The sequence below is a fragment of the Elephas maximus genome, chromosome 11 (assembly GCF_024166365.1).
Source record: "Elephas maximus indicus isolate mEleMax1 chromosome 11, mEleMax1 primary haplotype, whole genome shotgun sequence".
Classification (NCBI taxonomy): Eukaryota; Metazoa; Chordata; class Mammalia; order Proboscidea; family Elephantidae; genus Elephas; species Elephas maximus.
Genome location: NC_064829.1, coordinates 32888962 through 32903577, shown reverse-complemented (window position 1 = coordinate 32903577; position 14616 = coordinate 32888962). Strand labels below are relative to the sequence as shown.

Genomic DNA, 14616 nt, shown 5'->3' with positions numbered 1-14616 from the left:
TTTTTTTTTTTAAGATCCCAGGAAGCAAAATGACAGAGCTGAATGAATGAAAGTCTTACATTATTATAGTCTGTTATGAATAATTAGGAAGTGAAGACACATGGGAATTCTAAATTTCTTGGGGTAGGGAATAGGAAGTCATTTTGTTTAGGGGCCTTGGATATTTTTGTTTTGTTTTTTCAATTTTTAAGTTACATTAACCAAGCTAAGATTGTTATTTTAGAATACTATTGCAAGGCCATAATACTAGCTATACTATTGCTCCAAAGGACTGAGGAACCCTTACTTATTGCCTTATGCTCTAAGCCTTTCAGGAATTTGTGATGTCTAAATTACTTTCATATTAAGATTTTTTTTTTTTTTTTTTGCCTTTTTTACTGTGTTGATATTTATTTTACACCGATGGTACAAAAACCACAGTGGGTAAAACCGCTGGCACAAAAGGTAATGGCAACAAACTGTAATAGTCATCACCATACTCTACTATGTAGTTCATGTAGCAAAAAATTTGAGCCAGTTTCCTTAAAAAATGTCCTCAATGAAGCAGTAAAGATTAATTTTACTAAATTTTAACTCCTCAGTACATGTTTTTTTAATAATGTGACAAAATTGGAACCACACATTCTGCTGCAGACCAAAGCCAAGAAAGATGCTCAAGGAAAAGCACTTTGTGACTGTGTTGCCAGCTAAATTAGCTGTTTTGTCACAGATCACCATTTTTGCTAGAAAAGAATGTCAATCAAACTGTTTATTCAGGTTGGGATATTTGGTCGACATTTTCTTAAAAACAAAGTAAGTCTGTTACCGTAAGAAAAAAAAAAAACAACAACAACTGATAATATTTGTTACCAATGATAAAAATTAGAGCTCTCTAGCCAAAATTAAAATTTTGGAAAACTTGTATATCTGCTACCCTGAGCTTGATAGCTTTCTAGTATTTTTGAGACTTTTCTGATGATATTGGGGTGAAATTAACCAGCATGATTTTTATCTTAAATATCAAATCTGCGAACACTTAGAAGATCTGCATAACTCAGTGAGCCAGTATTTTCCAAATGATCAATGGGTGATGTTACAAAACCATGCATGGGTAAAAGATCCATTCACAACATCCAAAACGAGTTAGACTCTAAAGAAAATCCACAACGATCTGGAGAAAAGCTGTTAAAAACAGGCAGTCCCCAGGTTATGAATGTCTGACTTCTGGACAACTCATACTTGCACTTTAATGTTATGTAAATTTGTCCTCACTTTGAAACAATTAAACCAACTCCTACTGGAAACAAATTCATCACAATCACCTTCACTTGAAGCACGTGCAGCTTTTAAACCACTGAAAAGGCTCTGAACCTTTTCTTGCACTAAAGTAAGACTAAATAAGGACTGCATGCACCTGTTCCAACTTGCCTACAAATCTGACTTAAAGACACGGGAACAGATCTCATTCTTAACTCGGAGCTTGCCTGTACTCACTTATCCAATCATCTTAGTATGTGACGTCAGAGGTTTTCTCCAAATATGTGGACCAAAATAACTTATCAGAAAGCAGAGTAAATCAGAAGCAGATATGAGAATCCAGCTGTCTTTAATTAACATTAAATAAAATTTACAAAATGTAAAAAATGCCACTCCTCACTAAATTCTTTTTGGTTTTTGAAACTATAGTTATTTTTCATAAAAACGCTACTTGCATTAATATGCAGTGAGTTTGTTAGTTTTAAATATTTTTTTAATTTCTCAGTTTTAATTCCAACACCATAAAAACAAAATGCCTTTGTGAAGTCCTCAATTTTCAAGAATATAGAAGTATCCGAGACTAAAATGTTTGAGAACTGCAGTTTTCAGCTAAATAAACCTGTTGCCTTTGAATCAATTTCAATTCATAGTGACCCTATAGTACCAAGTAGAACTGCCCCCAGGGTCTCCAAGGCTGAAATCTTTATGGAGGCAGACTGCCGCATCTTTCCCCTGCAAGCAGCTGATGGGTTTGAACCACACCTTTCAGGTGGCAGCTAGGTACTTTAACCACTGCTCTAGGCCGCCTTTCAAGCTAAATACGTCTTGTTAAACTAGAAAGAGTATTTGATTAATTCCTGATCACTCTTACCTGTCTGCAAGAGTTCACATAAATTCTTTTTGCTTAGAAATTTCAAAACGTCTTATTGGACGGCTAAAGTCTCTCCATCTAGATTATTCCTTCTCAGAGAAACAAGCCACTAGACTCCCTTTCATAGCTAGCATACCTTGAAAACGAAGACCTGAACTCAGTGTTTACTTTTTTAAAAAAGGTTCAAAAGTTGAATACTTGTTTATATGACTTATAACAAAATTTGTAAAATAAAAACATCTCCCCAAATAAAAAACTAACCGTTTAAAATTTGCTCTATTTCTAATATTTTATAGACGCATTAAAAAAAAAAGTAGTAAAGAAGGTATTTTAATATTTGTAAACTATGGTTATTTTCCTGTACAATGTTTGAATAGGTACATATTTTCCTCTGGGAAAGAGTAGTTTTATGTGAAGAATACACAAAAATTCAGATTGTACGGCCAGAGAAACCTATAGATTTCAGTAGTTCAAGAAATCCAAAATTACATTTGTTTCTTAGATCCTCAGAATATTTCTTGAAGCATATGGCAAAAGTATTTGCTAATTTCTCTAGTAAAAAGACCAGACTTATTGATTTGAGACTGGAGGAACCCCAGAAGACACGGCCCGTGGATTCTGTTAACTCAAAACTAACACCACTCCCAAAGCCAACTCTTCAGACAAAGATTAGACTGGACTGTAAGACATAAAATGATACTTGTGAAGAGTGTGCTTCTTCGTTCAAGTAGATACACGAGACTAAACAGGCAGCTCCTGTCCAGAGACGAGATGAGAAGGCAGAAAGGGAGAGGAGCTGATTGAACGGACACGGGAAATCCAGGGTGGAAAGGAAGAACACACAGTCACATTACAGGGATAGCAGCTAGGGTCACAAAACAAGGTATGTATAAATTTTCATATGAGAAACTAACTTGAGCTGTAAACTTTCACCTAAAGCACTATAGTGCTTTAGGTGAAAGTTTACAGCTCAAAAAAAAATATATATATATATATATATATATATATATACATATTTGCTAATTTCCATTTTCATCTTCCTTAGCCTATCTGAGTATTTTAACTGAAAAAGGATATAAGAAACAAAAAATGAATAATTGGATAGCCGTGAAACATAGTATCTTGGCACTTGTAAAGACCAGTGATCATCAAGGTTACTCATCTTTTAGATAAGGAAACTAAGGTCTGAGAAGATTAACTAATTTTCAAAGTTTACTAAAAGTTCATTGTATATATGGAACTGAAATTTACATTTTTTGATAGCCTGGCTTTCTGGCATTTTGTAATTCTAATAACAATGTCCTACTTGACCAAACAGTGAATCTTCTAAGGCCTTTTTCAGGCTAAGGGAATCAGGATTGGTACACAGAAAGAAATATTTAATAGATTTGTCTGAGATTTACATTCATTACAAAGTTCTCAAGAAGAAAAAAAATCAAAAATGAAACTTATACATTTCCCATTTAAACATATTTGATGAGTCCTTACAAAGTGTCCAAGATTTTACAGTAATAACTCACCAGAAGTTGTTCCACCAATCCCTGCACATTCTGCCCCATTTCTGGGGACTGTGATCCACCACATGCCAGTTTTATTAACATTGCAAGGAAGTTCTTACATTTCTTCACATTTTCTAGCATCATCTAAATACGGAGATATAAACAAAATAACAATCACAAATGTGACGTAGACAACAGAATTCAGGGAAACTTGTATGTAATCGTAGTTATGCGGCACAGTGGTTAAGAGCTCGGCTGCTAACCAAAATGTCAGCAGTTCGAATCCACCAGCCCCTCCTTGGAAATCCCATGGGGCAGTTCTACTCCGTCCTACAGGGTTGCTATGAGTCAGAATCAACTTGACAGCAATGGATTTGGGTTTTTTTGGAAGATACATGTGAGAGCTTACCGGGGAAAGATTAGTCTGAGCGACTGCTGAGCTCTCGGTTTTCAGATTGGGCTCACTGGAGGGCATGGGTGATACTCCAAAACTTGAAGCCTCCAGGGTAGTTACAGTATTCAACGGCTTTACAGGAGTAACTGTGACAACATTGTTTGGCACAGGCACAGACTGAAATTAAAAGTAGTATATATTTAGATATGTATTATTATGATATCTTAGTAGGTATTTCATTTTACACTCATCAAACTACAAATGAGTCTTGACATCTTTGCTTTTTTGTTCCACTCTACTACATCAAGGCAACGTAACAGTTATAAAAGCTTTGGAATCTAGCAGATGTTGGTTTCATTCACTGTATTAAATGAAATGATCTCAGGCAAATTACTTAATCCTGCTAGCCTTCTGATTCCTTTTGTTAAAAAACAAGGAGACTAATGGTATCTACTATCCTAAGGTTGTACGTGGGGGAAAAAGTGCTTAACACGTCAGTCCTCAAAGAATATTAATACATCTCCAAAATGGACTTGAAATGGTTAGTCTCTATATGAAAACAGAGAATTTCCTGCTCAGTAATTTTCTGCTCTATCTACTTAATCCCCTTGCATTGTTGGATGCACAACTCAGCCTGAAACTATATTCTAAATTAGGCAGCAGTACGTCTGTGTTTTGGGTGGTAAAAGTGAAAAGCGGTAGAAAATAAGTGAAATAAATCTGTTTGAAAATCAATTATAGAGAGCTAGTGAAAGGGATCATATGCAAACTTAGCAAAGAAAACTGTACTTCAAGGAGAGCCATTTTCTGTACCTGTCTGAAAGGACAATTGTTTTAGGTTTGCTCATATTTAGTTAGGAATACTAATTCTAAATCCTACTATTTGCACATTAGATTCCAATCTAACAATAAACTATGCTACAACTTCATCAAATACAAAATAGCAAAACTGAACAAAGACTTCAAAATAGTTCTTATGTTTACAACACCAGGCTATGTTTCAAACCATTTTAAACAAATAATAGGAAACACTTTTATAATTTCTTAATACAGTGAACCTGTGAAACATCTCAGAACATGGATGGCATTATGCTGAGCGAAAGAAGTCAATCACAAAAGGACAAATACTTTATGAGACCACTATCATAAAAACTCAAGAAAACGTTTACACACAAAAAGAAACAATCTTTGATAGATAATGTGGGAGGGGAAGGGTGGGGTGGGGTGGGGAGGGAAAACACTAATTAGATTAAGTGGTAACTTTTTTGTCTAAGGGTAAGACAGTACACAATACGGGGGAAGTCAGCACAATTTGACCAGGGCAAAGTCACAGAAGCTTCACAGATACATCCAAACACCCTAAGAGACTAAGCTACTGGGCTGAGGGCTAGGGACCATGGTCTAGGGCGACATGTAGCTCAACTGGCATAACATAGTCTACAAAGAAAATGTTCTACAGCTGACTGTGGTGAGCAGTGTCTGGGGTCTCAAAAACCTGTGAGCAGCCATCTAAGATACATCTACTGGTCCCATCCCAGCTGGAGCAAAAGAGAATGAACAAAGCCAAAGACACAAGGGAAAGATTAGTCCAAAGGGCTAATGGACAACTACCACAACCTCCGCCAGACTCAGCACAGAATAACTATTTTTTTGGCTGCTCTGACAGGAATCACAATAGAGGGTCCCGGACAGAGTGGGGAAAAAATGTTGAACGAAATTCAAAATCACACACACACAATAAGACCAGACTTGCTGGTCTGACAGAGACTGGAGAAACCCCAAGAGTATGGCCCCCAGACACCCTTTTAACTCAGTACTGAAGTTACTCCTAAGACTCTGCCTTTAGCCAAAGATTAGACAGGTCTATAGGGCAAATAATAACACCCAAGAGGAACAGCATGTATACAAGACTAAATGAGCATGCCAGCCCGAAAGCCAAGATGAGAAAGCAGGGAAGGACAGGAAAACTGGGTGAATGCAACAGGGAACTCAGAGTGGAGAAGGGAAGAGTGCTGACATATCTCAGGGTTGTCAATCAATGTCACAAAACAATTTGTGTATTAACTGTTTAATGAGAAACTAATTTGCTCTGTAAACTTTCACCTAAAGCACAATTTAAAAAAAAGCACACTAAAAAAAATTTCTTAACACATACGTTCGCCTTTACAAACAGTCACACGCAAAAAATTGTACCTTCTCTCATTTCCAAGTTCTATCTCCTTATTTGCAAGAAATGCCTGAAATTGAGCTTCTTTATTCTTCAAAGTAGACAAAGACATTATTTATTAACTTCACTGGTTGAGGAGCCCTGTCGATGCAGTGGTTAAAAAGCTCAGCTGCTAATCAAAAGGTTGGCAGTTCAAATCCACCAACCACTCCTTGGAAACGCTATGGGGCAGTTCTACCCTGTCCTGTAGGGTCGCTATGAGTCGAATCAGACTCAACGGCAGTGGGTCCGGTTTGGTTTTGGTTCTCACTGGTTGAAGTAATCCAAGATATCCTCTACTGCCCTAGCTTAGCCCTAAGTAACAACAATAGCTTAAAACAGGCATCAATCTAAATTAGGAAAAGTTATAAACAAGCAATCCACCCGAGAAATACCACTGGTAAACATATATATGGAAAAGTAATCCAATGAAAAAACTAAGCAACCCAGGTATACCATTTTAAAACTAAATGTACTACATCTTTAAGAAATACATCCAACGTTACTGAGTATATTTTTAAAAAATGATACACTCAAAGCACTACTGGTCTAAAGTGGTAAAATCTTTTGACTAAAACAATATGATAGTAAATATCAATAGTCCTAAATTCATGCCCTTTGGTCTAATAAATTTATCACACAAAAATTAAGCTAGACTTTGAGATAATCAATACAGAAGTCATTAAAAACAAATCTTCCTTTGCTACATATTAGCAGAAATAAAGTTTTTTAATCTAAGTCTACTAACCTAAAGATTAGTAGTTCAAACCCACCCAGCGGCACTGCGAAAAAGGGTCTGACAAACAGCTTCCGTAAACATTACAGCCAACAAAACCCTACAGAGCACTTCTACTCTGTACCAGGTGGGGTTGCCATGAGTTGAAATCAACTTAACAAGGAGTTTAAGCCTATTTTCACACATAAAATGGAAACAATACTTCCTTACAGCGTAGGCACAAGAAGAAAATGAAATAAATGTAAAGAACCTTAAAAAGTGTCAAGCACATGAAAAGCTCAATGAACAGTAGCTATTATTAGGGGGTTTTCTGGTTTATTATTAGGGGAGGGGGAACTACGTTTAAAATCAGGTTCACTGCTTCATCATCTGTGTTAAGGGAAAAGAATGGGAGCAATACAGTAAGTAGATTTTGGAAATTCTGGCTTCATCCACTAACATGGGATTCCGCACAACATGCTCCATGAAGACGTACCCTCTTCACAACAAAGGACATGGAGACTGGACCCACAAGCACGGATGCAGCGGTTGTAACAGATACGGCATAATAAAGCACTGGAAGCCGCTGGCCTAAAGCAACGGAACAACCTGCTGCTGATACAACTGAAGTACAAGCTCAGAGGCACAAGCTCTGAGGATGGAATTCCATTCTGCAAGACGGAATCAAAAATGTCTATATGGCACTATGTCTCCAACAGGACAAATGCACGGATCCAGGAGCCAAGGTATGAAAGCATGATTAGCCCTATTTACCATCGTTCCCTAACATTTACTGGAAGACTCTGTGCTTTCCATTCCTGCAACTTTGGATTTGCATGATTAAGGGTCCTGGTCCTCACAGGGGGTATACTTTCACCAAGAAACACAACAAGGGTTCCTATAAATCCCAAAGACTCTACAAGAAAGTTACTAAAGCTAACAAATGAATTCAGAAAAGTTGCAGGGTATAAGATCAACACAAAAAAATCAGTTGTGTTTCTATACACCAGCAATGAACAATCTAAATGAAACAAAGAAAACAACTCCACTTACAAGAGCATCCAAAACAATAAAATACCCAGGAATAAATAAAACCAAAGAGGTGAAAGATTTGTACACTGTAAACACATTGCTGAAAGAAATTTTAAAAAATGGAAAGACATTCTGTGTTCATAGATTGGAAGACTGAATAATGTAAAGATTATCAATACTACCCAAAATGATTTACAGATTCAATGCAATCCCTATCAAAATTCCAACAGCCTGTATTGCAGAAATGGAAAAGCCAATCCTCAAATTCATATGGATTTGTAAGAGGCCCCCAATAGCCAAAACAATCTTGAAAAGAACAGAATAGGACTCACACTTCCCAATTTTAAAACATGCTACAAAGTTACACTATTCAAAACAGTGTGGTATTGGTATATCAACAGACATATAGACCAATGGCATAGAATTCAGAGTCCAGAAATAAACCTATACATCTATAGCAAACTGATTTTCTACCAGGGTGCCAACTCTGTTCAATGGGGAAAGAACAGTCTTTTCAACAAATGGTGCTGGGACAACTGGATCCTCACATGCAAAAGAATGAAGCTGGACCCATACTTCACATCACACATGAAAAGTAAGTCAAAATGGATCAATGACCAAAATATAAAAACTAAAACCATTAAACTCTTAAAAGAAAACACAGGGGTAAAACTTCAAGACCTTGTTTTTGACAATGGATTCTTAGATATGACACCAAAAGCACAAGCAACAAAAAATAAAATAGATAAATCGGACTTCATCAAAATTAAACCTTTACAGACAAATATTGTATATATAAGACCACTATTATAAGAACTCGAGAAATAGTTTAAACGGAGAAGAAAATATTATTTGATAGTTACGAGGCGGGGGAGGGAGGGAGAAGGCTATTCACTAATTAGATAGTAGATAAGATCTACTTTAGGTGAAGGGAAAAACAACACACAATACAGGTGAGGTCGGCACAACTGGACTAAACCAAATGCAAAGAAGTTTCCTGAATAAACTGAATGCTTTGAAGGCCAGCGTAGCAGCGGTGAGGTTTGGGGACCATGGTTTCAGGGCACATCTAAGTCAATTGGCATAATAAAATTCTTAAAAAAACATTCTACATCCCACTTTGGAGAGTGACGTCTGGGGTCTTAAACACTAGCAAGTGGCCATCTAAGATTCATCAACTGGTCTCAACCCACCTGGATCAAAGGAGAATGAAGAACACCAAGGACACAAGGCAATTACGAGCCCGAGAGACAGAAAGGGCCACATAAACCAGAGACTACATCAGCCTGAGACCAGAAGAACTAGATGGTGCCCAGCTACAACTGATGACTGCCCTGACAGGAAACACGACAGAGAACCCCTGAGGGAGCAGGAGAGCAGTGGGATGCAGACCCCATATTCTCATAAAAAGACCAGACTTAATGGTCTGACTGAGACTAGAAGGACCCTCAGACCTTCTGTTAGCCCAGGACAGGAACCCTTCCCAAAGCCAACTCTTCAGACAGGGATTAGACTGGACAATGGACTCGAAATGGAATAGAAAAAGATGCTGAAGAATGAGTTTCTTGGATCAAGTAGACACTTGAGAGGATGTTGCCATCTCCTATTCTGGAGGGGAGATGAGAGGGCAGAGGGTGTTAAAGCTGGCAGAATGGACACGAAAAGAGAGAATGGGGGGAAGGAGCAGGCTGTCTCATTAGGGAGAGAGGAATTAGAACTATATATAGCAAGGTTTTATTATACAAATTTTTGTATGAGAGGCTGACTTGATTTATAAACTTTCACTTAAAGCACAATAAAAATTAAAAAAAAAAAAGTTAAACCTTTATGCATCAAAGGACTTTACTAGCAAAGTGAGGAGACAACCTACAGTATGGGAGAAAATTCTGGACAGCCATAAATCTGATAACAGTTTAGCATCCAGAATATGTAAAGAACTCTCACAACTCCTATATCCCCCACGGTAGAGAACCACTGGAATCCCAAAAGAGCAGGTCTCCAGCAGAAAGGAGATGCAAAGGGTAGACTGTGATGAACCCTCACAAGGGGAGGTTTGTGTTGTCCTAGCTGCTAGGAGTGCTCTCAGCAGACAGCTTCCAGTTGTCACAAATTTCAGGGTTTCCCTTTGCTGCAGAGAATCACCTTGCTCAACAGCACAACCTCCCTCGGAGAGTCCATATCCAGTGACTGATCATGGAAGGAGAATTAAGGCCCAACTGACTACATTGGCCCACAACAGGAAAAGTCTGACAGGCCACATATGTTCCAAAGCTTCCCATCAGGTTAGCTGAGACTTTAGTGGGCCTGCATCCAATTCAAACTCTTACTTACCTCCCCTTCCCTCCCCAAGGTATCAATTCCTAAGAAATACTCCATATACCAAATTCTGTCTCAGCTTGTTTCTGATAACTGCAACACATGGCTATTAAGTCTATTTGTATTAATTGAATGCAATCAAGTAAAACTAATGCTCCAAGATACTCTATACACCACGTTTATTTTTTGTTTCCCACATCTCCAGCAGTTCCCAGTTTGGTACGTGTCACCTGACATCACTGAATTGCTCTCCTCAACGTACCATACTCGGTAACTTACACATCTGGCAGGAAATAGCTGAGTTAAAAAAAAAAAAAAAAAGGATAAGTGACTAACTGGTGCACACATGAGCACAATTAAGTCACAACTTACTTGTACTGAGGAAGGCTTCGGAACAGTGGTTACTACTGTAGTTCCAGTTTGTGCCAATTTTTTAACAGGTACCATTGCCACTTTCTTGATTAACTGTGAGCTAGAATTCTTGCGGAAAAAATATATATTAACACATAATCATTGTCAGTGATTTAAAATCAATCAGTGCTATGGCTAACATTAAAACACTGTACTATAGCAAGATTCTTTGTTTTAACTGCCTCTACAACCCTACAGGTTTTATGCACAAGCTATACTATAAATCTAAACTGCTCAACTGGCCAGCTGACGTTCATTTAACGTTTTTAACAAGAGAAAAACGATTCAATAAAAACCCTATTTACCTGAAAGCTCAAACTAAATAAATTTCACAGGATTCAGCATTAAAATCTTGAACTTTACTCTTTGGCTCATACATATAATTCTAAACAAAAATCTGCTAACCTATCTTCTCAATCCACAGCAGTTAGATACAGCAAACTAGAAAAGGAAGGAGCAGTTATTAGTGACAAATACACTAACAGAGGAAATGACTAGTTGAGAACCTGGAATCAAGTTAGGACAAAAAAAAAAAAAAGGCAGAGAATGGTATTACCACAGAACATAACGCAGTTTTTCAGTAAGACAAGCCTGAGTCATCAAGAAAATGTTACACAACATTCAGCATTTTATTTAAATAAGCAAAGAAAGATGTACATAAAAATATGTTTTTAAACTCTGGCACTTGAGATAAACTATTAAAAAAAAAAAAAAAACTATAGTTACCTAGAAAGATTCCCGTTTATATTAGTTCTTTCCTAACAATGCCAACTTAATACAGATTTATTTATTGCTTCAAGGTAATCTCTTTAGGATATGGTTAAAAATGAACACCATAAAACACAGACTTAATATCTTTACCACAAATTAAAACTGAAGTAGAATGCCTTTTTTCTCTCCATTTAGAGATGCAAATAGTTGTTTGACTCTTCCTTTGAGGACTATAAAATCTTTGAGTACGAAAATTAAATTTTTATTATTTCAACGATTATCAAATGACAAAAATGAAAATCTTGATTAAATTAACATATTCAAAGAAAGCCACTTAATTCAAAAAGTTGAGCAAAATCAGCTCTGAATAATTTTATTAGCAAACAGGTACATATTAATATGAAGATAATAGCTGGAAAAACTAAGGAAAATGAAAAAAATTTAAGGTATATTACCGGCATCAGACAGGTTTTGATTGATTGAGTATTCGTTGGTACTGCTGGCCTTGAAATTACGTTACTAGTAGTATCGGCTCTTGTTAAAGCTTGCTGAGGGGATACTAACATCAACTGACCGCTGTTACTTTTGATCACAACTGTTCCTATAGTTAAAAGAAAATAACCTCTGAGTTAATGACACATAGCCATTACATATTTTCTACTCTATTTCTTTCAACACTAGAAAATGCTCTGAGTAAGTGATCAGTACATACTGAATTCTGAGCACGCTCATTACCATACATAATATGGAAAAATATTTTCACTCAAAACTATTTAAAATATGAAAATTTTAAGCACATAGCTGAGATATTCCTAAAGAAGGTGAAACACTCTTCCTTCATAACATTAAAACTATTTATAAAAAGTTACAGTAATTAATACGGTACAACAGGACTACGCAAATTGACCAATGGAACAGAGAACCCCAAAATAGACTCAAGTAGATACGTTACATCAAATTTTCCTAAGAGGCACTGTAGATCAATGAGGAAAGGAGGAACAATAAATAGGGCTAGGCCAACTAGTTAGCTATATGGGAAAGATGAAATCGGATGCCTGTTTCATACCATATATAAAAACCCAGGTATATTAAGGGTACAAAGACAAAAAGTACAATTTTAAAACTCTCAGACAATGTAAAAAGTTTTCTTTCTGATCTTGGATAAGGAGAAATTTTTTAAACAAGAAAAATTTGATACATTCAACTGCATAAAAATTAATAAATTATGTTTAGCAAAAGATACTGTTAAGTAAAAAGATAAAATGTAAAACGGGAGATTTTAGTTGGTATACATTCAAAGGATGAGTATCAATTCACAACACACACAAAAGAAACACAGATGCCAATGACAAAAAAAAAAAATGACAAGGAAAGGTAAATTAAGACCACAGTGAGATACCATTTTACACCTGCTTAGGCAGGCAAAAATTAAGAAGTCTTTTTTTTTTTTTTTTAATACAGTGCCAAGTGTTAGATGTTGTGCATCAACATGATTGCTAACTTGGCACAAGTACTTCTTTCAACTTTACATGACTGTGCCAGATTGGTTTCTATTTACATACCCTTGAACCTATTATTTCTAACTAAGAAATTCTTGTCCATGTCCACAGAAGACGCATAGCAGGAGTTCCACTTCCAGAATGGCAGCGTGGGGAACTCTACAGACCCATTCCCCAATAAAATAAGCTTAACTGATGAAAATTTTAAAAAACAAAAAACACAATCATTTAAAGTCTGTTGAAATTGTACTAACCAAAAAACAAACCAAACCCACTGCTGTCAGTTCCAACTCACAGCAACCCCACTGGACAGAGCAGAACTGGCCCACAGAGTTTCCAAGGCTGTCATTTTTACTGAAACAGACTGCCACATCTTTCTCCTGTGGAGTTGCTGATGGGTTCAAACTGCTGACCTTTTGGCTAATAGCTGAGTGGTTAACCACTGCGCCACCCAGGGCTCCTTAAATTGTCCTAAAGTACAGTCAGTCAGCACTCTGTCAGCGGGTTCCACATCTGCAGATTCAGTTAAACACGGATCGAATATATTTGGGGGGGGGGGGGGGGACTTCCAAAAAAGCAAAACTTGAATTTGCAGAACGCCAAGCACTACGCTGAATCCACGTGAATGAAATGATGTGTAGGCATCTCCTGCTGTAGCCTCCCGCCATTTCACAAATTCTCAGTCTCTCTCCAGCACTCATCCTTTGAGCACTGTTCCTGAGTCTTGTCGTTATTCCCTAAACAATACGGTATAACAACTATTTACATAGCATTTACATTGTATTAGGTATTACAAGTAACGTAGAGATGATTTAAAGTATACAGGAGGATGTGCATAGGTTATATGCAAATACTATACCATTTTATATAAAGGACTTAAGCATCATCAGATTTTGGTATCTGTAGGGGGTTAAGAGCTTGGCTGTTAACCAAAAGGTCAGTAGTTCGAATCCACCAGCTGCTCCTTGAGTCAGAATTGACTTGATGGCAACAGGTTTGTTTTTGTTGTTGTTTTGTTGAGGAGGTCCTGGAACCTATCCCCTGCAGATACCAAGGGGCTGTATACAGAAAATGAACATTTATTCAAGAAAATCTACTAAAACTCAGCAAGGACAGTGAGAATCTGTAGCATCTGAACCACAACCCACTCATTCTCTCTACATCTCAGTGTGACAGAAAACTCCGTTCCAGGTAGCGTAGCCAAGAACACAGGGCTCCCTCTCCCATGAGTTTCCTGGGAGGGTAAGCCACCCGCATTTCTTGTTCCCACCCCTCAGCTACATGTTGCAGTGGGATAAATTCCAGATGAGTGTGTCCAAGGGGGTGGAGGCTCCTTTCTTCAACCCATCCTCACTCATAAGGGGAAGACCCTACTTCAGACATGGCACGCTGAGAATACTCATCCCCAGATCCCCCTCACCCCAGCTCATTCGTAGGGAACAGGTTCAAGGTCAGGAGAGGTAACACCTTGCTTAAGCAGGGGTGTCACTAAGACAGAAGCACACCACTCTCCCCATCTCCAGCTCCAAAATTCTCCCGAAATGAACCGGCTTTACTTGAAAAAGAGTGCCTGGCGGCTCAAGGCTAAGGCACTCTTAGAAACAATGGAGCAATTAAGAAGAAACTGTTAGCTTCATGAATGATACAAGCTATAAGCCTGCTAGTTTACCAAGAGAACCAGACAATGAAGAAAAGGCCTCCTGAGCTGAGAACAAATGTCAAACAA

General features: G+C 37.4%; 1 protein-coding gene across 1 annotated transcript in view; it reads right to left on the bottom strand.

The window, feature by feature from the left end:
- The window catches only part of TAF4B (TATA-box binding protein associated factor 4b), a 143596-nt gene that overhangs the window by 121921 nt on the left and 7059 nt on the right, over positions 1–14616 (bottom strand). The window contains exons 2-5 of the mRNA XM_049899913.1: positions 11847–11992; positions 10642–10749; positions 4016–4177; positions 3628–3750 (exon numbers count right to left, since the gene is read on the bottom strand). Of these exons, the coding sequence (XP_049755870.1) occupies positions 3628–3750; positions 4016–4177; positions 10642–10749; positions 11847–11992 (539 nt within the window). The remainder of the gene's footprint in view (positions 1–3627; positions 3751–4015; positions 4178–10641; positions 10750–11846; positions 11993–14616) is intronic.